Source organism: Spermophilus citellus (genome assembly GCF_964194105.1).
Source record: "Spermophilus citellus genome assembly, chromosome: 6".
Classification (NCBI taxonomy): Eukaryota; Metazoa; Chordata; class Mammalia; order Rodentia; family Sciuridae; genus Spermophilus; species Spermophilus citellus.
This window is the reverse complement of record NC_138187.1, coordinates 97062544-97087602: the sequence shown is the minus strand read 5'-3', so window position 1 is coordinate 97087602 and position 25059 is coordinate 97062544. Positions and strand designations below refer to the sequence as shown.

Here is a 25059-nt window from a genome sequence, read left to right as displayed (position 1 = left end):
TTCTGTTGTCACTGGGCTATTGGAAAACAGCCACGGATTTTGAACAACTTTCAAATTATCTCAAGATCTTTTTGGATGCTTTTTAAACCAAATATATGTTCATATTTTAACAAATTAAGTCATAAGAAAAGAAATTAGTATTGAAAACCTTCATTTTCTAATGGATTGGGACTTGAGTTTAGTGTACATTGTGACATCCATAGAGCTGCTTCTGTATTCTGCCTTTGTAAATACTGAAAATTTGTTTATTAAGACAGTGAACTGTATTTGAAGTGTGTAGACTTTTCTGCAAGGTTCTTCAGAGGCCCTTCTGATGCTGTGTAACTCTGAGATAAACGTATAGATGTATATGGATGTGCTTGGTGGGGGAGGGGAAAGAGATACCGTGTTCTCTGTGCGTTGGGCTCCTGGTGTCCAGGCATTCCCAATTACTGACAAGGCAAGCTTGATGCAGAAGGATGAACACGGATGTACTCATGAAGCTTTTAAGTTCATGCTAACCATTCTCACAATGGAGTTTTTTTTTTTTTATTTTTCAAACTTTAAGTCATTCTCTGTATTTTCCATGGGCATGTTACTGTGTATTTCTATTTACTTTGTGTTTATTTGTATATTTCTCTCGTTTTGCAAACTGAGAAACATTCCATAGTATAAACATCAAAGAGCTGGAGCTGCATGGAGCAGGCTGCTTTATGGCAGGATTACATCTGCAGTACCAAGATGCCCATAACCTGGCCCCGTGTGATCTCTCCCCTTCCTGGTCTTTCTCTGCATGAAGCACACCAGTGTGCTTTTGCTCAAGCCTTCACTGAGGCTCTCTGTGTTGCTCAGCTTTTTAATGCTGTGACTGAGACACCTGACAAGAACAACCTAGAGGAAGGGGAGTTTATTTTGGCTCAGGGTTTCAGAGGCTCATTGTATGGTCGGTGAACTCGATTGCCACGGGTCTGAGTGGGACAGAGCACCTTGGTGGAATGCCATGAGAGAGGAGGGGCATCATTCTCAGGGCAGCCAGGAAGAAGAGCCAGCGAGGGGCCAGGAGCAAAATATAGAGCCCTAAGACATGTCCCCAGTGACGTGCTTCCTCCACATGCCCCACCCTCCTACAGTTACCTCCATTCACATTATTAATCCATCCACTGATTAAGTCATAGTTCTCGCAGCCCATCACTTACCTTTGAACATTGCTGCCTTTTACTTCTTGTTCCAGGTACATGAGCTTTCCTGGGGACCCTGCATATCCAAACTGTAACCCCTCCCACCCTGCCTTGCTTGGCCTGGAGCAGCCGGATGCCCTCGGTGCCTTTTCTTCTTGCATCCCCCAGTGGAATTACCAGCCTTCTCACTTAACACTGAGTTAGGGTTTTGCATTTTCCTTCTTTCTGATTTCATCATTTTTGGATATTAGTTCCTTCTTGCAAATGCCACCTGTCACCTCTTGAAGTGCCCTGTGGCAAACACATTAAGCACGAAATAGTTCTTTGTCAAAGAATGAGCACAGTTCATCACCTGTGAAGGTAGGAACATCCCTGTGGGCTGACCAGTCACATTTCCCCTCTGCTTTATCCTTAGGTATTCTTGAAGTTCTACACTGTGTGTTAGTGGAAAGTCCAGAAGCGCTAAATATTATTAAAGAAGGACATATTAAATCTATTATCTCACTTTTAGATAAACATGGGAGAAATCATAAAGTAAGTAAGCCATTTTATTTCTGTGAATGAATTCAGGAATCATTTAAAGTGAGGCAACAGTATTCTGTATATTTTACAAAGCTTAGAAGAAAGCATTTGAATGTCTCCACCACAAAGAAATGATAAATATTTGGGCATATAGATATGTTTGCCCCGATTTCAACATTACACAGCATATACATGTAGGTACTATAAAATATGTAAAATTTTAATGTTTGCATGTACTAATTAAATTAAAAAACAAAAAGTAAAATATGTGTTTAAGTAGCTTTTCAAAAATGGAATTTTTCACTAGTGCTTCTCATAGTGGTGGGTGGGTGACACTGATCTGTGTTTCTTTCTAGTGTCAGTGGGGTGTGAACAGCTCTTAATTTGTGGAGGGAGGTTGGAGAACCTGGGGAGTGCCCACTGTGTGTTGAAACTGCTGAGTCAGATGTCACTGAGGGTGGGTTAGCTTCCTGGAAGGTGCTGCCCAAGCCCAGATCTGAGGCCAACTAGACTTAGCAGAAATGGCTTTTCTTTCAGGTCCTGGATGTCTTGTGTTCACTCTGTGTTTGCCATGGGGTCGCTGTCCGGTCTAACCAGCATCTCATCTGTGACAATCTCCTGCCAGGACGTGATCTTTTACTGCAGACTCGTCTTGTGAACCACGTTAGCAGGTAAATTCATATGGACAATGTCACAAATAGGTCACATGGAGAAAAAGCTCTCGGTCCAGCTCTGTAGCCAGGTACAGATGTTCTCTTTGTTTTATTAGGATTTTTAGTGTATTTCCCCAGTGAATGATGTAAGGATTGTTTTGTACCAACCAGATGGTATAATGATAATAGATGAACCAAACAAAATACAGATTTATCATGAACCCAAGCTTCTGTTCATGTTCACGAGTGAATGGATTGTCCCTTATGCTTTCAGGAGCAGGCTAATGACTAAACAGGGCTGTGGTTGTATATAGTTATGTTATGCCTTCTTACAGTATGACCACAATCCTTATCCTTCAGTACCACTTCAAGGTTCCCACTATGTAGGATAAAAAGGAGTCTGAAATACCACAAATTCACGAACAGCCAATGAAATGGCATTTTCAGTCAGATCTCCTTTTAAAGGAGTCTAACGTTTGTTGGGTATAAAGTGCCAGCTACCAAGCCATGTGCTCTACACTGTCAGCGTGTGTGAGTATATGTGTTCCCAGACATTGACATTACCTCAGATTGAGGGGGATGCTGGGGGGTGGAACACAGGTCTAGCTCCAGACCCAGCTCTTATCTGCCATGCCTTGTCACCATTTCCTTTCCTGCCCCTCGAAATAAACAAAACAGTGATTCCGAGAGAGATGTGCTACTTCATCTTATTTTAAACAAAGGTGTGGGGCCAGTGGTGTGTCCTGCCTTGCATTGTTTGGACAGGGTTGGTTTAAGGCTTCCTTATATAATAGCCCTGTCCTAACGAGTGTATTTTCTGAGGACACCACTAATGGGGTGACTGCAGAGTGTAGGTCTCCTGATAGAAGAATTAAAATATAACTGGCCACAATTTCACAGAGGCAACAGCCCCTACTTGTCATCTTGGTTCTCTCACAAAGGGAGGGACCTGCTTCAGACTCACATCATGTGATGTGAAGCTCAGTTTGGGAATTATCTGCATGTCTTGGGTCAGTAAACATCCCATCAGTTCCAGAGGCCTGCTGCCCCAAGTGTCTCACTTTGTGGCTTACATTTGATTAATGGTACAAAAGATGATGTAGAGCAAATAAGACAAACTCCTCGACACTGGAGTGGCTTTACCCAGTAGGCCAAAAAGCAAGCACTGTTCCCTGAAGGTGAGCCTGGAGGCTGGCTGTCACTGAGTGCTGCCTTGGGTTGTTTTAACCTCTCTGTAGCACTGAAGGGGATGCATTAGGATGGCTCCCTAGAAAAGCAGGACTGAGGTTCAGAACAGTGAGGGGCATAGGACACAGGGAGAGGCCTGTCCTCCACTTACACGCTCTTTTCTTCTTTTGAAGCATGAGGCCCAACATCTTCCTGGGTGTCAGTGAAGGGTCTGCTCAGTATAAAAAGTGGTACTATGAGCTCATGGTGGACCACACTGAGCCCTTCGTGACAGCGGAAGCGACTCACCTGAGAGTGGGCTGGGCTTCCACTGAGGGGTACTCGCCTTACCCTGGAGGGGGCGAGGAGTGGGGCGGCAATGGCGTTGGTGATGACCTCTTCTCCTACGGGTTTGATGGCCTTCATCTCTGGTCAGGTGAGCACTTCTTTTTTCTTTCCTGATGGACATCTTGTGACCCTGCTGTGCATGTCTGAAAGTGATTGGGGCCACTTCTGTCAGGGACACATATTATTCAGAAACTTAATATTTGAGACATTGAATAAGAGTTAGTGGAAAGCAGAGTTTCACTAGAGAAAAATAAAATAATTACAATTTTAGTACCTTGTTAAAAGGGATATTTTGCTTACGAACAGTGTATTTTAGAAATAGCATTCCAGTATATGAGTGAACTGCTCAAACTTGTGTTCCCAACTTTAATTGCCATGTGCAGAGGTTAGCTTCCAATATATAAAGCACAAAACACAAACCCTGGTAAGTAATTAGAAGTAGTAGATGAGTTTAGCCTCCTCCAAGATAACATAGAGGAAGGAATCAGAACTCTGCATGGTGCTGTGTGAGGAGACTGGCCATGATGAAATAACACTTCTCTGAAGAAGGGCAGAAAGGGTTGAAGATAAATGTATAATTCATTTTACTAGTTCCCAGTTCTGTTGCTTGAGCATATATTGAAAATGAGTACTATATGTTATAAAATAACATTCCTTTCTCTGATTCATAATGAGTCATAGTTTAGTTGATTTAAAAGCCTGGCTCTTAATTACGTAGATGCTTTATAGATGCTGGAGTTGATCTAGGTTCTGCAGACACATGCTTATGTTTGTAGAGCTGCATTTAGAACATAGTCCTGCTATGACCCTGGCATATTTTTCAAAGTATTTAGTGTGTAGAAAAGAAAGTTCAGTTATAAAAAACTGAACTCTGCCTCGTGAATACTAGTATTATTCACTTATAATGCTGTATAGGTCTAACAGCTTATGAAAAGAAATTTAAAAATTAAAGTCAACTAAATCTGCATTCATGATAATAAGTTTGTAAAGTAAAAAGACTATTTAGTTGTATCAGACACTAAAAGCTACTGACTTTCTTCTTTATTCAATGCCAGAGTCTCAGAAGAGATGCGTTCTGGATAGTTTATCTAGGCTTATGGTCGGGGTCCTCATGGGAGGCATGCAATGCCTGCACCCAGGTTCATTGTGCTGGATGACAGCTACGGTTCCTTGTTCCCGTGGTAAAGTTTCCTGTAGACCACTCAAAAGCAAAGAGTGCTAACTTCAAAGGCCTGTCCAAGCTAAAATAGGGATAATGTCTATTTTTTAAATACATTACAACTACAGCCTTCGAGTCTTATCATCTCTCTAGCTCAGTATCACTCTGCAGGAAATAGGCACTTGGGCAGGTGAATGCTGTTTTCTCATTAGGCAGAGATTAGGGGTAGTAACTACTCTGATGAGACAAGGCCAACTTGTTTCCAGTTACTTTAGCCTCGTGCATGGCACACTGTACTGTTTTGGGTTTTGCTTTCGGTTCAAAGCCTTTCCCTTCAAGATGTTGAAAGAATCTAGTGCTTAGGGAACTGAATTGGGCGAATTGTGCCTTTTATTACGGAGTATCATTGAATAGAAGAATAAGATCAAAATCCATTTCAGATACTGAGCATGTACAGGAAGGATGGGGGAGTTCTGGAATTCTGGGAGAAAATTATTTGAAACTTTTTTATGAATAGAAAATATTGGTCCATTTAAAAAAAAAAAGGCAAGAAACTACATTTTGCCTGTTGTTGAAGGACGCATTCTCTCCCATGCTTTGCTAGCTTATGATTCAGAATCCACAGAGGCACGTCTGGAATCTTGAGTTACACAGGCCTGATTCATAGTAGTTCAGATCACTTTCTTAGGGTTTATGCTCCTGTTTCTGTATTTTCAGTCACTGTTGTAGAATCTAAATTGTCAATGTTAGTGACTTTGAGAAGACAACACATTCTGTTAGTGAACATTTTGTAACTGGGGAGTGGAGATGTTCCTTGGCACCAGTATTTGGCCTAAAAGCAACAGTTTTGAGCTGTGTCTCCATTTATTCTAATTTTAAATGTTGTGCAGTGTTGCTCTTGAGGCATCCCAGATGTTTGAGATTGTACAGGTGTGTGAAATCTTTGTGCTCTTAAGGAATTTCAGCGTAGAAGAAGAATGGAGCATGTCGGGTTTCCACCAATGCTGTCCCCTTCCTTTCTGATTAATACACGGAACACGCATATTGGTTCTCATGAATCCAGGATGAGTTAACTTAGATGCAACTGGAGATACTGCCAAGTGGCTCAACCCTGAGTGCTGTTGAAACTGTAAATTCAGGTGGCTCATTGGGGTCCTTCTGTCGATCTCAGACATTGCAGAACTGTTTACCAGGGTGACTGTAAGCTATTAGCATTAGTATATAATGATGTCCCTTAAACTGAGCAGTATATTTGGATTATAGTACAACCTGTTTTGACTGTAAGAATAGCTAAAATAACATTTTTATTAACTGTAGCTTTGATACCGACACAGAAATATGCTTTTTTTCCATGAGCTGCATTGCTACTACATAAATTTTCAAAGTTACCTTTATTATATTCAGGGAATTCTGAGCCACTTTATAGTGATTTTGTTGCTTGAAGATATGAATATTGGTGAAATAAAACGTGGCCATATTTTAAAAAGTAGATACTATCAATGGCATTGAAAAGTGTTCTTGGTAAAAATGTTGGCATGCCAGAGATAAAAACAAGTGTCATTAAAAACCCAAAGCCTGCAAAATGAATCTCTTTCAGTTTTTACTCAAATAGAGGGCTATGTTTGCATTAGTTAGTGTGTGGATTTGGGAGACCCCTACCTCCCTTCTTTAAGGATGCCATGAGAAAATAGTCGCTCTTGGGACTAATTACAAAGGAGTTCTGATATATTCAGAAGAGCCTTGGTGTGTTGGTTGGCCAGGTGAAAAGGGGCATTTATCAAATAGTATTTTCCTGCCTCCAATTGCACCCTGCACTAAGGATGCCAACCAAGATCTCATGTGAAATAAGTTGTAAAATAAAGCAAATGGCATACAATCTTCTCACTCTATACAATACACTGCAAGAAATAATGATCACATTTTCTTCTTTCACTATCCTTATATAATTCTGAATTTATTAAAAAAAAGGAATATAGTATTTGAAAAAGAACCTGATGCCAAGTATCTGGTGTGACCAAGACTGATCCTTTAAACCATTGATCTAATTGTCATGGCACTTCTAGAAGATGATGGCATTTGAAATTCTGCATATTAGAATTCGAGGCTCAGGGTAGTGACATAATTTGCTGAAGGCTGCACCAGCTATGTGACAAGGCAGCTATTCCAAGTCGGATCTTTTCCTGGAAAATGTCCACTAACATCTTTATGGCATTTGCTCTAAGGTAATTTCTGCAGCAAAGCTCTTCCTGCTACATGCAGACATTTCTGTATGTTGGGTGGTCCATTGTCTAATGAGGCAGCCTGGATCCTGAAAAAACAAAACATTTTGTTTGTTTCCAAGAGTTTGGCATGTCACATTAGAGTGAGTCCATTCTAGCACTGTGTGTTGCTTTGTCACTGCCTAGATGCTCTGAGATGAAATGCGTTACCTTCTTTAATGTTTCTCCCCACTAGGTTGTATTGCCCGCACTGTAAGCTCACCAAACCAGCACCTGCTGAGAACTGATGATGTCATCAGTTGCTGTTTAGATCTAAGTGCCCCCAGCATCTCATTCCGAATTAACGGACAGCCTGTTCAAGGAATGTTTGAGAATTTCAACATTGATGGCCTCTTCTTTCCAGTTGTTAGTTTCTCTGCAGGAATAAAGTTAGTATGCCTCTGTTTTTTGGGTCTGTTTCCCTTCTCACTTTTCACCCTTCCGCAGAAGGATCTGTCCTGCTGCCACCCTGCTTCTCTAACCTTTATTCCTTCCTCCTGGTGTCTGTCTGCAGGGCATTTGGCCTGTTCCTTCAAGGCAGAGGTAAGGTTTGCCCAAGAGGAACTCTCGGGAAGCTGGGTGCTTTGCTCACCTATTCGCCCATTTAGCCCTGGATAGCAATGTTCCCTCCAGCCAACGCCCTGAAATGTATTTCTGTTAAATAAGGGGAAGTTTATAATACCACTAAAACTCCACTTTTTTATATTCATTTTCACTGTTTCCTTTTTTCCTACCTGGTCCCCCATCCTACCACAAACCCGTTCATTTTGGAGAAATTCATTGCCCTTTCTGTTGAGATCACGTGGCTCTTCCACCTGTTTCACTGGTAAATTCTCTGCCTGTGATCAACTGTATCAAGATGGTTTCCTCCAGCTGTTTTCTCATTTTTGCTATTACCAGAGAGAAACAAACTAAAACAGTAGTACCCTGGCGTTTTACAGAGAAAACTTGAGTGCGTGATGATCAGCATTATCTTGAATTAGATGATCATGATCATCATGATCTTGAGTGATCTAACCAGGGGCCACCCTGTCGTCCACTTGGATGTACGTGGGTCTCCCTTGTTCTTGCTGACCATTGTACATTTTGATTATTCTTTTACTTATATTGCTCCTCCCAGGAATAATTTCTAGTTTAAAAAACACCATCTTGAATAAGAACAGAATAATGTTCTTTTTGCTTTTTGCTTGGGGGGTGACATGGAGAATTCAAATTCCTTCCTCCACTTGGGTATGCTCCTTGTTATGAAGCTGTTCTGCCCAAGGAAAAGGTGTATCAATGACATTTTCTGGTATATTTATTCAAATTGTGTTTGTTCCTATAAACTTCAAGTTGTTTCAAAGCTTCTGTTTTTCCTCACTTTTTGCTCTTCTTTTTCTTATTGTTTTTTGACCTGGAACTGAAACAAAAGTTAGAAAAGAAATTACGAGGGGGACTGGGCATGTGGCTCTAGTGGTAGCGTGCTTGCTTGGCATACGTGGGGCGCTGAGTTCGATCCTTAGCAACACATAAAAAATAAAGATGTTGTGTCCACCGAAAACTAAAAAATAAAATTCTCTCTCTCTTTAAAAAAAGAAAAAGAAAAAAGAAATTTCAAGGGAAATTAAAAATTTGCTCTTATTTTTGTAAGCCAAGAGCCCCAAGAAATTGATACATTGATTGGCTTCAAAAAGCATTGTCCAGTAGAACTCAGATTATTTTTAATTAAATTAAAATGATGTCTAAATATTTTAGAAAGTTTAGTTATTGCTGTTGAAATTGGAAAGCAATAAGAAATAAAGTTTATGTGCTTTCTTCAGCAAATGTAGTTGATAACCTGACTCCACTTAAAGGAATTTCATTAGTAAATTAGGTGCTGGGAAGTGGTTATTGCCTCACTTCTAGTCCAGCCCAGTATTGTTAAGCCTATAGATACTTAGATCTTATCTTCTTCTCTTCTTTTTATTCCTTGGGGCATTGAGTGGCCAGTTACTGTGGACTTGCACTTCACTGATGTAGAAGTATATATGTGCTTTTAGTTATTTCTCTCGCGACCACCAGGTCTCCACTGGCCCACAGATGCTCATTAACCAGGTTTTGTCTTTGGATCAGTGTGATGCCCTCATGTTTCGCCTTTTATTGTTAGAGGGTTTTGGATTCTAAAGTGATGCCATTATGATGGTACTTAGGAAATAATGCAGCTTCTGATAAAGTTAATTTGCACTAATATTTTTTCCTATGAATTTTGCTGATTAGAAAACTTTTACATTCACTAAGAATGTAGTTGACTCTGTATACGTTCTTTTTAGGGTTCGCTTTTTGCTTGGGGGACGACATGGAGAATTCAAATTCCTTCCTCCACCTGGGTATGCTCCTTGTTACGAAGCTGTTCTGCCCAAGGAAAAGCTGAAAGTGGAGCACAGCAGGGAGTACAAGCAGGAGAGGACGTACACTCGAGACCTGCTGGGCCCCACGGTGTCCCTGACACAAGCCGCCTTCACACCAATCCCCGTGGACACCACCCAGGTATGGAGATCAGCCCTGCGGACAGCACTTGTGCCCTCATTATGTGGACACATAGTGGGGCTGCAGCCTGCACTGCTGCCCTCAGGGATGCATTTTCAGCAATGCAACCAATGTGTCTGCTTGCAGTGCATCCCATAAAATAATAGTCCTCTTTCCCACCACCCCACCCATCTTGTGTTCTATTTCTTTTCTGAAAAACAGAGTCATCCCACTGCCAAATTTTTTTTTCATAGAGCACAAATGTGTCCCGACCTCAAGTTTTAAAAGCATTGTTCAAGATTGTCTTTAAGGTTTTGTTAAAGTAGTCAATATAATTTAGTTTATGACATGCATATTATACTTTAAAAAACAGGCAGTGAAAGCAGCAGGTGAAGCTTAGGCACACAAGTACGCAAGTGACTTCAAGGTGTAACAGTGTCAGGATGACTTGATATTGGGGAGCAAACTGCACTTGAAGTAGCACCACATTGGTGTGATACATACTGAGTTGGAGTGCACTTTTGTACATAGAACAGAGTTGGAGATTTTTATTTCTTTTCTCCAGATGCTCTTGTTATGTTGAAATGATTAGCTGACCTTACCTTGGGGAAAGATTGAGATCTTGGGCACTGGGGTTAAGATGCCTGGGATCAGTTGTCTTCTCTGTGACTGTGGGGAAGGTAGAGGCCTTGCTGATTGGGATTCTGAGGCCATTTGACATGGTCAGCAGATAACACCTCCTCACAGGTGGACACCCAGGGATATCAGCCACCATTCATGCCTTCCTCTCTGGTAGACATATCGGGTTCTGAGGTTGAAGTGAATTAAACATGGCCCCAATGACCTCAGTGAGGTTGGCTCCATAATCAAGTTGATTAGCTTTTGAAGACATCGATGCTGAATTAATAACAAGGCCTCATAAATTTTATTTCTTTATCAACCACTTGTTTGGCTCCCTGAGTCACATTTCTGGTTTCACCCTGCAGATTTTTGATATTATGTAGGTAAAGTAAGTGTTCAAGCATTGTTCATGTCTGGTTTCAGTTTGTGTTGTCCCTTGTAGAAACATGGCAGGATATGTTTAGTGTTATCTAGATTTATCAGGAAACCAGAAATCTTGGGAAGATGAAAATGGGCAGTGGGGTTGTGCACTGCTGTTGTGTAGAGGTCACCTAAGATCTTGATAACTGCAGCCAGTGCAGGGAGAGGGCACAGAGGTAGCTGCTCCCTGTGGAAATGGTGCCTCCTGAATGGGCCTTGCAGGCATTTGCCCTGCTGAGGAACTGGTATGGGGCCACACAGGAGGGCTTGCTTTATCAAGATGGAAAAACCCAGCTCCCCACCCTGAAAACATTTTGTGCTACTTATCAAGAGGTCATTAAACTTCTTCCTTTTAATGAGAACAGGTAAGTGTGTTTTTTTTTCCCCCCCTTGAAAATTTTGTTTGGAAACCACTAAAAGAACAGAGTACTGGTTCAGGGGAAACACAATTACTGCAGTCAGATATCTACAGGCGCAAAGAGCCCATGGAATATAACTCAGGTACTGGCTTCCTGTCCCCCTGGCCTGTGGACGCCAGCCAGGTGGGTGTAAGAGCATTGGAGTGATTTATCTTTTTAAATAATGCACCCCTTGGTAGTTGTCCCATGACCGTTAGTTGTTCCCATCAATACTCCATTTACTTTATTTACTCTTCTCCCTGAAACCTAAGTATTCACCAAAAAATAAATTTAAAAAAGGGTCCCCAAGTTTGCCTAAAGAGGGCTGTGGAGTAGGTGATTTAGGATGAGTTATCATGTTGTATCTTAATGGCTCATGAGGCATTGTTATGACCCAGCACCGTGCTACTTGTGTTTCTCATGTGTGTGTTTTCATTTTTTTAAATTTTAGATTGTGTTGCCTCCTCACCTGGAAAGGATAAGAGAAAAACTGGCAGAGAATATCCATGAGTTGTGGGTTATGAATAAAATCGAACTTGGCTGGCAGTATGGTCCGGTACATAATTTTGAAATTTATTTTCAGATTCTGTTAATACATCTTTCTGAATACAAATCCTTTTTTCCCTTGTCCTGCTATAGGGTGACATGAATCAATTGGATTGATTTTGTTTTTTCTGCATGTTAGCTCTGTGCAGGTTTTATTTTTATTTTCTAAAGGGACTGACATTATTTGCAGGCTCCTTGAAGGATGGTTTAGTTGCCTAAGTCATTGAAAGTTATCTTTGAACTGCAAGTTATATTTTCAAATCAAGATTAATAGACAACAGGCATTTCTAAGCCACTTAAAAAATACCTCAAACCTAAAGTAAAAAGAAGTAAGTCCATTTTCTTTCCTCTGTCTGATCTTAGTTCAAGCTGTACATAGTAGACTGAGATTTGTGAGTAGAACTTCACAGTTGGTTTCACAGTAGGAGGATAGGTCAAGAAGTAATGATTAAATGTTTCTAAATGCTTAATTTCTAAATATCTTAGAGTTTTTCAATAAATTGAAAGACCTTTTTTTAGTAGGACCTTGTTACTACTTTTGTTTTATAATATTGTTATTCTAAATATCTCAAAGGTTGTAGTGCTTTATTATAGTAACAAAGAACTTAGAAATACAAAAATTATTCCTCCAAGTAATAGTTTATTGCTTCAAGCTCTGAATGAAGCTAGTGTAAGTTGTACCACCAGGTACTCAACACCACTCAGTAGTGTTCCTCTGCAGATGGCTTTGCATTCTCATAGAATATCCAGTTGAGTTGTCATTAGAGTGCGATGGGTTACGTGTTGTTATTTGTTTATCTCATGACATAGCTGAGGCTCTTTGCAGGGTTGTTAAATGCCTTTGAAGAAGTCCTATAGCTAGTGAGTAGCAGATCCAGCACTGGAACCCAGGTTTTCTAACTTCCAGTGGAGAGCTGGCTTTCACTACAAAACTTGCCGAAGCATGTCCAGAGATGAAGTCCTTGCATTAACTAGACAGTGGTTAGATATTTGTTACATCATTCAGTATCTAATTGGGTATTGCATGCCTTGATTCTTAAAATTTGAGAAGTGGATAAATGTAAAAAAAATAAAATGAATATGAGCCCCCAGTTAAAATTAGTAGGAGAGAGAGATTATAAATGTGTACATAGTTGGATGCCAGAGGAATTAGATACAATTCACCAAAAGTTTTAAGATGAAGCAAAGATGATTATAGGCTAGGAAAATTGAGCTCATGCAGAAAAATAAAAGAACAACTCGCGTGCCTCTGGGGTAAGAGCAGCTATCTTATGGGGCTGAGCTTAGTGAAGACGCTGTTCACCACAAGCTCATAAATCACCTCAATAGTTATGCTTTGCAGTAAAGTGTTTGTTATGTGTCCTCTTTAAAAATGGAAAAGGCTGGGGTTGTGGCTCAGTGGTAGAGTGCTTGCCTAGCACGTGTGAGACCCTGGGTTCGATCCTCAGCACCACATAAAAATAAATAAAAGGTATTGTGTCCACCTACAACTAAAAAAATATTTTTTAAAAATGGAGCTAAATTCAGTTCCATTCAATACTATACAGACTATTCCTGCTGTATACACAACTCTGAGTTTTCAGAGTCTCAGGTAGAACAGTGGCGCGCGCGCGCACACACATACACACACACACACACACACACACACACACCCACCCCCCATTGCCTGAAGTTACTCTTGATTGGTCCAGGGTGCTCTGAATCAACTTGAACCTCATGTGGCTCCAGGGAAGAGACAGGGTCTCTGCAGTCCTGCTGCCATCTGCCCATTTCCTGAGCTGTGCTCCAAAAATACTTACTGCAGTTTCTCAGGACCCTTCTGGGCAAGCCCTGTTCTGGGTTCCATGTCATCTGTTTGGGGAAGTCTTAAAGTGATAGATGAGGAGATTTTGCATCTCCTCTCTTTGAACACATGACTTGTGTCCAGCTTGTTTATAAGATCTTCCCTGAAACTCCTTTCAGTTGAATAGTTAGAGATCCAAACCTTAAGATCACTCTTATTCTAGCGTAAGGTATTGGCCAGTGTATAGGCTAAGTCACAAGTTTGTTAACATTGTAAATAGGTTTGTGTGTGTTTAGGAATTTATGCTTAGCTGCCTGGTGTGCTGAGTTGGTACTTTTCTGCATAGATTTTATAGTTGATCTGGGTTACATTTCCCAGGAGCATCATGTGAGGGCTCTGTTTTATAGAACAACACCAGGTAGATCCATTCTGTCATTTATATGTCCCTTTAACATTTATTGCTTGCCTTCCACTAGCCTGGTTGTGCTTGGTAGTGGGCACCCAAATTTGGAAAGACCTTGGCTCTAAGATAGTGTTTACCTTTTAGGAGCATCCTGTTCAGCTCAGTGAATTCATGCAAATAGTCACAGAGAGAAAAGGAACACACACAGGTCTCTTCTGAGAAATCTGGGGGCTTCCAGGAGATAGATGTCAGCCCCGAGGCCAGTATCGGCTAGGAACAGTCAGAGCAGGACCAGATTCTGGGCAGAGGAGCCAGTGTGTAAAGTGAGGAGGGGAAGGGACCAGGCATCTGCACTGGCTATTGGGTAGCACAGCACAGAGACAGTGCTGTGTACAGAACCTGGGAAGTCTGGCCACTCAGGCAGGGGCAGTGTGCTTTTACTCTGTGAGGGGCTGAGAGCTTAAAGAATGCTGAGAAAGGGCGGTGATGTTCTCAGGTCCCTGCACTGGGGGAGCTGTGTTGTCCCATGGAAGAGCCATAGCCCTAGGGGATGGGCAATGAGTGTCCCCACTCTGCCTGGCCTGGGGACAAAGGGCATGATTGCGGGAGATTCAGGGTTCAAGAATGCCACATGAAAGAGCAGGTTCTGTTTTGTTCCAGGCACCTGAGAGGACAGTGGCATTGGCTCTTCTCTGAGGCAGAGGTGAAAGTAGAGTTCCATGCAGGTTTACCTTGGGACTGACACATGTTCACTTTTTATTTAATGTTTAGAATTTAGTGTTAGATATTTCTCAAGCTAAATTTTAGAACTCAGTTTCATGTATAAGTCCGATTCGTTTGTTATGATGCAAGAAAACAATGAAGAGGTTACTTCTAACCGGGCGATTCATGAAGACAAAGAAAGTCCTCCTTTCTGTTTGCATACTTTTCCTGTGGCATTTGGAGAACCTGGTAATTATTCCCATGGAGGAATGTGTTCCTTAACAGCATATGGCTGTCATCTAGTGCCACTGAGGCATTAGTGCTGTAATTAGGTCTCTAAGAAGAAAACCTAATTACCAATGCAAGAATAGGGAACATCTTCCTCATTCCTGAAATCTTAAATTTGGTTTAATGTCATTGCTAATACAATGTCCAAGTTGGTTCTCTGTTATCTTTGGTTTCCACATTTACGGATTCAACTAACTGTAGATCAAAAATATTCAAGAAAAAGAGATTTCATCTGCATTGGACATATGTGGACTCCTATTTCTTGACTTTTTTTCTAAACAATACAGTGTAATGACTATTTACTTATTATCTACTTTTCATCAGATAATGTAAGTAATTTAGAGACAATTTAATATATCCAGGTTGGTGCTCTAAGGTTTTAGACAAACACTGCCATTTTAAAGAAGGAGCTAGAGCATCTATGGGTTTAGGTATCCATGAAGAGGTCTGGACTCCACTCCCTGTATATTCTTAGGGACAGCTGTGTATACCAAGGGTTACTTTGAAAAATGCCTATGTTAAGCTAATCAGTTTTGTTGAGACAATAGAGTGATTTGTGAGAGTGGAGATAACTTACAAGGGATGAAATGAACAGCTGGGACAATTCAATAAGTTCAGTATTAGTCAATCAAGTTGTTTATTGATGTCTGTAACCAGGTTTGTGCTAAGCAGAAAAAATACTGCAAATTTTAACTAAGTCCATACCGCATGTTTTTACACAGGATTTGTTTTAATTTATTAAACTTATTGAGTGTCTGCCATGCATCAGGCACATTCTAGGTGTTTGGAAAACATCAAAGAACAAAAGAACCAAATCCTTGCTCTTTTCTTCTTCCAAGTTCAGGGAGACAGAAAATAAATAAGTAGAGAAGAATCTAATCTGTTAAGTATTTTGGACAAATAAAAAGAGTAAGATGGGTGGCACACTGCCCTGTTAGGAAGGCTGGTGAACCTCATGGAGAAAGTGAGATTTGAGCAAATGCTGGAAGGAGTGGAGCGATCCTGGTGTGGACATCAGGAGAGAAGCATGCATGGCAGAGGCCCATGGGAACTGAGGCATGGACAGGGCCAGGGAGCAGGGAGTGCAGAGGATGCCGCCCTACTGCTGACCCTTGACCTGACCTGGGCTAGGGATCCCAGGGCAGCATCCCTGGGCAGTGCCCTGAGTGCTGCTTATTGTGATGGGTCTCCACTGCCACCCACTGAAGCACCATTGCTTGTGTCTGATATCTGAGAGTACTCCATGCCAATTTCCTGTTGTGTTCCAGGTTAGAGATGACAATAAGAGACAGCACCCGTGTCTGGTGGAGTTCTCCAAGCTGCCTGAACAGGAGCGCAATTACAACTTACAGATGTCGCTCGAGACTCTCAAGTGAGTTACTCAGCTTTTTCATTTTCCAATCCATGTCACCTGAAAGAAGCCAGAGAAGAGAGCTTTTACTCTCACTATGAAATTAGTTGAATTCTAGATAGAACTTTCCAGAATGTATAGGTGGTTTGGATGGATATTTGTTGGGAATATGTTGTGTCTTTTTGCTCTACTTGAGCATTTCCCAAAAGGCATACTACAGGTGTCAATGGATATTATAGAGTATGGGGATTTCGTGATCCTGTGCGGTGCTACTCAGAGTATGGGCCAGGAACCAGGCCAGTCTAAACTTGTTACTGATCTGTGCCAAGACGAGTAAAGATATTACTTCTAAATGCTTAGGAATTTTATCCCTATTTAAGGGAAAAATTTAATGCCTGTTAAGCTGATAACTTGAAATGTTGTCATTTTGAAATGTTAATTCTACTCAAAAAGTTTTATTTTATCTTATTAGAGATTGAGACCATGATGAACTGGAAATTAAAAGAAAACTAGTCCTTTGTCATAGACGGTTTTAGAAGTACTGAACTGACCTATTTAAAGGGTGCTGGATTAAAACTGTTAAAGAAGTGTAATTTTTACTGATTTCATCCCTTGTAAGTTATCTCCACTTCACAAATCACTCTATTGCCAGTCACTCTGTTGCTTCAGGACTTTCCACACCTGTGTACTGCCAATAGCTAATATGGTGGAGTCAGCCTCTGGTGTTTCTAGGTGTACTTAGCCACAACACCCTTTTTGGGGAGGTCCTAGAGGGACTTCCTATCTGGACAGCACTGTTGGGTAAAAGCTCTTGTGAGCGATTTTATATCATCTCATAAAGGCAACTTTGCTCTTCACTGGCTTTGTGCCCACTGAGCTTTTGAATTTGCCACCTTCCTTTGCAGAGGTAAGTGGGACTGAGTAGAATAAAGAAGGAATGTACTTTGAAATTTAGGTAAAAAGTTGAGAAAATGTTTTTGAAAAGCCTGTGACTTTTCTTTAGGCTCTTTCATCCTTTATGTCCTGTAGAACTGGTTTTATGCACATAGGTCACTTACCTAGTACATTTTTGTTTGTCCTTTTGATTTGTTTCTGTTTTCAAAGAGTAAGGAGTTATTTCCATTGAAGCCTTTTTACCAAGGACCAGAACATAAAACTTAAATAATGTTTCAGATTCTAGGATTTGGGAAATAAACAAATTAAGTCTCTGCTTTATTAAAACAAAGTAAGTCTCTGTTTTATTCACAGCTTTTTTGCTGTTTTGTTAGTTTTGAGTACTGGGAATTGGACCCAAAGGCACTCTTCTACTGAGCTACATCCTCAGCCCTTCTAACTTTTTTTTTTTTTAATTTTGAAATGAGGTCTGTTTAAAGCTGGTCTCGAACTTGTGATCATCCTTTCTCAGCCTCCGGGTAGGTGGGATTTCAGGCATGCCTCCTTTTAGTAACTTAAAAGGAGGAGGAATACACACAAATCAAGTAACTTAAGACTTTACTGAAGATGGCACAAGAGGGCTTGCCTGTCTGAGCAGTGCATTGTGTCTGAACCCTGGGATTTTGTACTTAGTGTGTCCTGCCTTTCCTTGGGGCATAGCATGAGGTTTGTATATTTAGCTTAGTAATTCATGGCAGCTCATGATTTCCCCATCTTTTACAACATAATTTAGTTAAATCTGAACTACATCCCTGTAATTTTAGTGATTGACAGATAGGACATCTATCGCAAAGAGTAAATCCTGGAGTATAGAAGTCATATTTGCATGTAAATGCTGAGCCCCGCCTGCTGCGAATAATCCACTCTCATTCCTGACAGTTACTGGTGGATGGTTTGATGAATCATTAGATGCATGAACTGTGGTGTCACTCCCTATGGTGAATGCTAACGACCTTTTTCATGAGCTCATTGTTAACATTTCTTTGCTAATGTTTCTTATAGCTACTGCAGTGTTTGTTTATATGGTTTCTGATGAAATGATTTTACCTATTTTCGTTAAAAATTAAGTTGAAGGGGTAAAGCTCTTCTTCCCACATTCACACTGTGTCCATTTCCACTGTGCAGAAGAAGTAGGGTGCTTTCTGTGTTTCTATTGTTCATTTACTTATTTGGCAAGGGCCCCAGCAAAGTTCCTGAGAGAATAGCATCTGGCCTTGGGGGGCCAGGGCCCAAGGACTTGCTCCACCAAGGCATTCTTGGAGTGACTCAGCCTTGCTGATCTTAGACTTTGTTCTCCCTGTTCATTGGTAATGGTAATGTGTGTACTTCATGGCATGATGTGGAGGCTCAGTGACAGCATTCTGATGAAGCCTTCACAACCACCTGTCTGGCAGAGCAAGCATCATCCAGGATTTCTATTGCTGGCTTTACAGTATATCATGGAGGGTGTATATATTTGTTCATTGAATCCTGACACATGACAATAGTGAAGATGCAGAAAATTATTCCAGCATGTTGCTCATTTTGGATGGAGTGGGTGATTTACTGTGAATAATGTGGTGCTCTCTCTGTGACCATGTAAATCATTGGCAGATGACTTACTCTAGACCTGAATTATCACCTGTATATGGTGTAGCACCATGGAGACTTGTGAACAGCACAGGTCACTGGAGTGTGCAGCCAGGTGTCCCTGAGTGGACTGGGGGGTTCTAGCTTCTGGTTTAATGTTCATTTGATACAATATTGTACAAATTTCAGGTCTTAAATTCTGAATCAATAAGTCAGGGTTTGGAAATTCATATTATAATGGTGTTTAACCCAAAACAACATACTTTTGTAGAATGTTTAGATGTCAGTGATGTTTTTCCTGGCTACGTATTTTTTCTTGAGCATCATTCGTAGGGCACTGGTACATATATGGGGGCGGGAGAGGGTGGAATGAGGGACACAGGACAGTGGAGAAGAGCGACACTAGGGGAGATGGTAGGTAAGGGCAAGCCATCACTGTTTTCTAAAGGAGCAGGTGGTCCTCCCTCTTCTCCATCTTCTGTGCTTATTTTTGTGGTTGGTCATTGTTGGCAGCGATCTTCCCAGTCATGCATGTTTCCATCTTTATGTTCAACCCTGGGCCCTTTATTCTCCTGGAACACACTCTCTGCAGATGTTCTCATCACACCCATGATTTAATACCACACAGGTGCTCACAGTGCCCCACTGTTGATCCTTAACACAGACACCTGCTTTAAGGGGAGGAGGTGTATACCCAGCCCACAGGTGACATGCTCCTCAGTGCACCGTCACCTCTTTGTCAACTGTGCTCCTGGCCACTTTCCTGGCGCACAGCCAGGAACCTGGAGTCATCCTGGACACCTCCTTTTGTCTTAACCTGTGTCCAGCCCGTCATTAGTCCCTCCAAGTGCAGCTCCAGTCTGTCCCCCGCCCCCACTGCTGCTGTGCACGCCATCACTGTCACCCAGACTACTCACAGTCTCCCAGCTGGTTTCCCACCCTGTCTCCACACCGCACATGGAATCCCATGTTTGCACACATGCACATCCCACCCACGGGATGCTTAAAGCCCTTCAGTGACTTCTTGGTGCTCTTGAACCCTATATCCTCACAGGAGCTACAGGGCCTGCTGTGTCTGTGCCTTACCCTCCCTTGTTCCTGTGTTCCAGCCCCCACAACCTCTTCCTTCCAGTGAGCTTAGTGTTTTTCTGCCTTGTCTGTTCCCTTTCCTTTCCCTGGAAAGTTCTCTACCTAAGGCTCACATGGCTTCTTCCCTGCTTACACTAATGTCACTTCCTTGGTAGAGATTTTCCCATCACTTCCTGCCCTCTCTTAGAACATCTTTCAGAATTTTTATAGCTCTCATTATAATTCATAGTCTCACTTCCAGAGTTGTTTAATATCTGCCTTTCTTGTGAGACTCTAAGCTTCATGGAGGCAGATGCCATGGTTATTTTTATGATAATTTTTTAGAGCAGCTTTAGGTTCCCAGCAGAAGTGTAGAGGAAGGCAGGGTTTCCCCCATACCATGCTCATCACCATCATCCACATGCCCCACCAGGTGCCTTTGTTACACTGATGAACCCACATTGACACACCATTAGTACCTGGTGTCCACAGCAGGGGCTCAAAAGAAGTCATGTTGGGAGTCCTTACAGGGTGTTCCCCCCACATTTCATCTGGATGACTGCTTGCTTGCACATTATACATATTTCCCAAACTTTGATTTTTCTTATCCTTCTTCATCTTAGGCTTCTTTAAGTTTCTCTCTCTCCTGCTTATAGGTGCCCCAGAACAGACCAGGTGTCTGGGAGTCTATTGGGCTTCCTCATTCACTCACAACTTCTAATCACCCTTTAACTCCCGCTTCTTGTCTGTTTTTAGTCCCCTTTTAAATCACATATTCTTTATTTAGAAAGTGTATTGGGACATCTATTGCTCTGTCAATCTCTCCATCAATCCATCCATGTCAAGATGGTTAAATGGACTTCCATAAACATGGAAATCTAGGTAGGCAGGTAGGTGCAAAGGGAGTGGGAGGTGGTGAGTGTACTCAGCGTAAGAGGTTGTTCATTGCAGCATTGTTTATAATAGCTGAGGACTGAAGATTGCCTTGAAGACAATGAAAAGAAAATGGATTAAAAACATTCTGATGTTCCCAACTCCAGGGAGGTTAAAACACAAATCAGCTTTACAAGAAAGGATAGTGATCTGAAAGTTGTAGTATAAAGTCAAAGTGTGAGTCTTAGAGAAATGCCTCTTGTATATGCCCATTTGAGTGAAAGGCAGAAACACCACTATTGGGACACACATTCACACAGACACACGTTTTTCTTTAGTGTGCGCAGACCCCCATTCTTGTACAGCAGATGTACAAGAAGGGCAGCAGTCGGTGCCTCTGGGGCAGGAAAAAGCTCTAGACAGAAGGTATGGGGGAGACGTAACTTTCCAGTTACTTCTGTGTGCCATTTCAATTTTCAGGGTCTTACTCCTTATTCAAAAGTAAAGAATTGAAAATAAAAAAAATTTTTGTTCAGGGCTGGGACCATAGCTCAGTGGCAGAGCACTTGCCTGGCATATATGAGGCATTGGACTCATCCTTAGCACCACGTAAAAAAAATAATAAAATAAAGTCAGGCTATCCATCCACAACTATTTACATTTTTTTAAAAATTTTGTTTAGCTTTAAGACAACAGACTGGTGCTGTGCTTTGAGTGTGGGTCACTGTCCCTTTCACAGCCGTGAGGTTGTGATGTCTGGACATGGGGAAGGCACCTGCAGCTCATGTCTGCTTTTGTTTTGCAGGACTTTGTTGGCACTGGGATGTCACGTGGGTATAGCGGATGAACATGCTGAAGAAAAGGTGAAAAAAATGAAGCTCCCCAAGAAGTAAGTTGAGTGACAGGCAGTGACCCTGCACTCCAGGGTGCATTCTGTGCAGCCTGCTCAGACCCAGGGAGACCTGGGTGCCCCGCTGGCACTTGACCATCAAGTTCAGACTCAGAAATCCAAATGAGCCAAGTCTCAGGGGCTGCTGCATGTCTGTGGTGGGCAATAGACTCTCAGGTTGCTGAGAGGAGGAGCAAAGTTCAGTGTGTGCTTGGTAGTGTTCTATAGAGTCTTATTCCTAGTGTCTGTGTGTGTGAACACTTACATCTGTATTTATGATTTTATGTGACTTTCCACTTTCTATCAAAATCATTTATAATTTTATTTTATAAAGAAAACATGCTTAAGGAATAATTACAAAGTCAGTTTTGTTATTTCTGTTTGAAGACAGGAAAGGAGCAGGCACATGCTGTGGGAGTGGCTCTGCCTGCAGCGCTGTGACCTGTACCTGTGGCAGGGCTTAGCCTTGTAAACATCAGTGACCTCACTGCTAACCATCCTTGAAGTTACCTGCTTCATAGAGAAGTGTTAGGTACTAAATGACCAGATATATGATGAATAGTAGCTGTTTTGTGATGTTACTGCTTTCTCATTTATTCTAACATAGATATTCAAGCCACTATTTGCAGACCACATGTTATTTTTTCACATATTTTCATTGGTTCATTATAGTGGTACATGATGATGAGATTTATTGTTACATATTCATACATGCAAACAATATAACAATATAATTTGGTCACTCTCTGGCACTTCCTCACTCACTCCTCACCTCCTTTGGTCTCTTTTCTCTGAGTCTCCCTTTGATTTTCATGAGAACTGCCCCTATTTCATTTATCTTCAGCTTCTGCATATAAGAGAAAACACATGACCCTTGACCTTCTGAGTTAGTTCACGTAAAATGATGTTCTCTAGTTCCATCCATTTTTCTGCAAATGACATAATTTCATTTTTCTTTATGGCTAACTAAAGAAAAAGGAATACAAAAATTATATATCATATCTTCTTTATCCATTCCCATTGATGGACATCTAGGATGGTTTCATAGTTTGACTACTGTGAATTGTGCTGCTATGAACATGAGTACGCATGCGTCACTGTAGTAAGATGAGTTTAATTCTTCAGGATAAATACTGAGAAGTGACATAGCTGGGTCATATGGTGTTTTTATGCCTAGTCTTTGAGGAAACTCCTTTCTGATCTCCATAGTGGTTGTACTAATTTACAGTTGCACCAGCAGTTTAAAAGTGTTCATTTTCTCCATGGCCTCTCTAGCATTTATTATTATTTATATTCTTGATGACTGCCATTTTAACTGGTGTGAGATGAAATCTCAGTGAAGTTTTTTCTTTTCTCTTCGAGCTTTATAGTTGTACATAGCATTGGGTTCATCCTGATAAACTCATACCTGCATGGAATTCAGTTTCAGTTCATGATCCTCTTTCCCTCCTCTCTTCCCTCCCTTCTCCCATTCTCCTTCCTCAGTGTAGTTGATTTGCATTTCCCTAATTGCAAGTGATGTTGAACATTGTTTCATATATTTGTTGGTCATTTTAGCTGCTGCTTTTGAAAATTTATTGATTCATTTGCTTGTTTATTAATTGATTTTTTTGGTGTTACCTTTTTTCCAACCCTTTATATATTCTAGATATTAATCCTCTGTTAGAAGAGTAGCTAGCAAAGAATTTCTCCCATTCTATAGGTTCTCACTTTAATTGTTTCCTTTGCTGTGCATAAGCTTTTTAATTTGATGTCATTCCATAACTCTTGGCATTATTTCCTGAGCTTTAGGGGTCCTATTGAGAAAATCATTATGCCTAATGTGTTGACCCTACATTGCCTTCTAGGAGTTGCATAGTTTTTGGTCTAATTTTAGGACTTTGGTCCATTTTGAGTTGAGTGCAGGTTAAGAGATAAAGGTCTAGTTTCATTTTCTACATATGGGTAACATGGTTACTCCAGCACCATTTGTTAAAAGTTCTGTCTTTTCTCCAGCGTATGGTTTGGTGCCTTTGTCAAGGATCAGATGTCTACAAATTTGTGGGTTTATCTCTGTGTCTTCTATTCTGTACCGCTGGTGGAGACCACACATTATCAGTAGCAGTTCTGGGAATGTGGTAAATAATACCATGGAGATGAGAACAAAGTAGCCCCTCTTCATGTGTGTTGTATCCCCAGGCTTCAGGCTCCCCCAGATAAACATGAAACCCAAGTGGAAATGTTGTTCCTGTTGAAATCGCAGCCATGCCAGCCAGGGCCTCGTGCAGCAGGCTGTACACATGGTGCTCAGTGCTTCCAGAGAGAGCTGGTGGAAGCTGTGTCATGACCTTGCAAGTTCTTAGGTTCTAGATGTGTTCTCCAAACATGTGAACAGGAGGAAAAGGTGTGATTTTTTATGGTACGTTTCATACATTTGTGTCTTGAAGTGATCCTTTCTCTTCAGTTTCTAGTGGATCTCATGGTAACAGCTGAGATATCTGCCATCAGAATCTACTTAAAAACCACATGAAAATATCGATAACTGGGAATTTTACATTGTTCATTTTTCTCTGAAGTGTATTTCCAGTCCATTTGCCCCACACTAGATCGTACTGTTGAGTGATGTTCTTTTGTCCAGCAGTCTTTGCCTTTGAGACAAATTGCAAGATGAGTTGCGTTCTTTGTTCACATACATAATTTTTGTTATTAAAAGATCATTCAGTTCAGTGAACCAAAAATCACTGCTGTTTATCATGAAAACTCCCACTTAATGATCTTTCTGGTTACAACTCAGTCAGGCCTTTGTTCAATTTTTTGGGAAGAAAATAATTGGAAACCGAGTAACTTGCAAAATAATTTATTATTCTGTCATTAGAGTCATTCAGTTTTCTCAGATTTTTGAAATGTATATGAAAAAGGTGCTAAAAAGATTAAAAAAAAACCCCAAACACAACAAATCAGTATACCAGTTTCTCTTTCACCTAGATAAAATAATGGAAACGTTAATTTCATATTATCTTTGAAAGCATAACATAGTTAATAATTGTTACACTGTGCTCTCTGTGTGTGTTTGTGTTATATGTGTGTGTTATGTATGTGGTTGTACTTCACTAAAACCTTGGGGTATAATTTATCTTGTTCCATTAGTGGATTTTTTTTTTGCCCTGTAACCTAGTTGGTAAAGCTGATTTTTTCACTATCAAAACAAATCATTAAAATAATTACCTTTTCTCATAAAGAAGTGTTTCTTTTACTGTTGAACCAACTGGGTTAATACATGTCCATGTAATAACCACCTCAGTTCTTTCTAAATTTCAGACACAGGATTTGCAGTACATTTGTTTCCTAGAGGAACTGAGTCCTCTCCCTGTGGTATTATAATGAGAACTTCTCTCACCTGTGGTCTGTACTATTTCTTAGTTCACCATGAGATACCATTTAATTTTTATTCCATCTGCCACAGGGAATTGGCAGTAACTGTGTCAGCA

At 41.0% G+C, this 25059-nt stretch overlaps 1 protein-coding gene across 1 annotated transcript in view; it reads left to right on the top strand.

The window, feature by feature from the left end:
• RYR2 (ryanodine receptor 2) overlaps positions 1 to 25059 on the top strand; it is a 610498-nt gene that overhangs the window by 346474 nt on the left and 238965 nt on the right. Inside the window, exons 18-25 of the mRNA XM_081299889.1 lie at positions 1573 to 1691; positions 2217 to 2350; positions 3694 to 3935; positions 7461 to 7653; positions 9553 to 9769; positions 11639 to 11743; positions 16178 to 16281; positions 21509 to 21592. Coding sequence (XP_081156015.1) covers positions 1573 to 1691; positions 2217 to 2350; positions 3694 to 3935; positions 7461 to 7653; positions 9553 to 9769; positions 11639 to 11743; positions 16178 to 16281; positions 21509 to 21592 — 1198 coding nt within the window. The remainder of the gene's footprint in view (positions 1 to 1572; positions 1692 to 2216; positions 2351 to 3693; positions 3936 to 7460; positions 7654 to 9552; positions 9770 to 11638; positions 11744 to 16177; positions 16282 to 21508; positions 21593 to 25059) is intronic.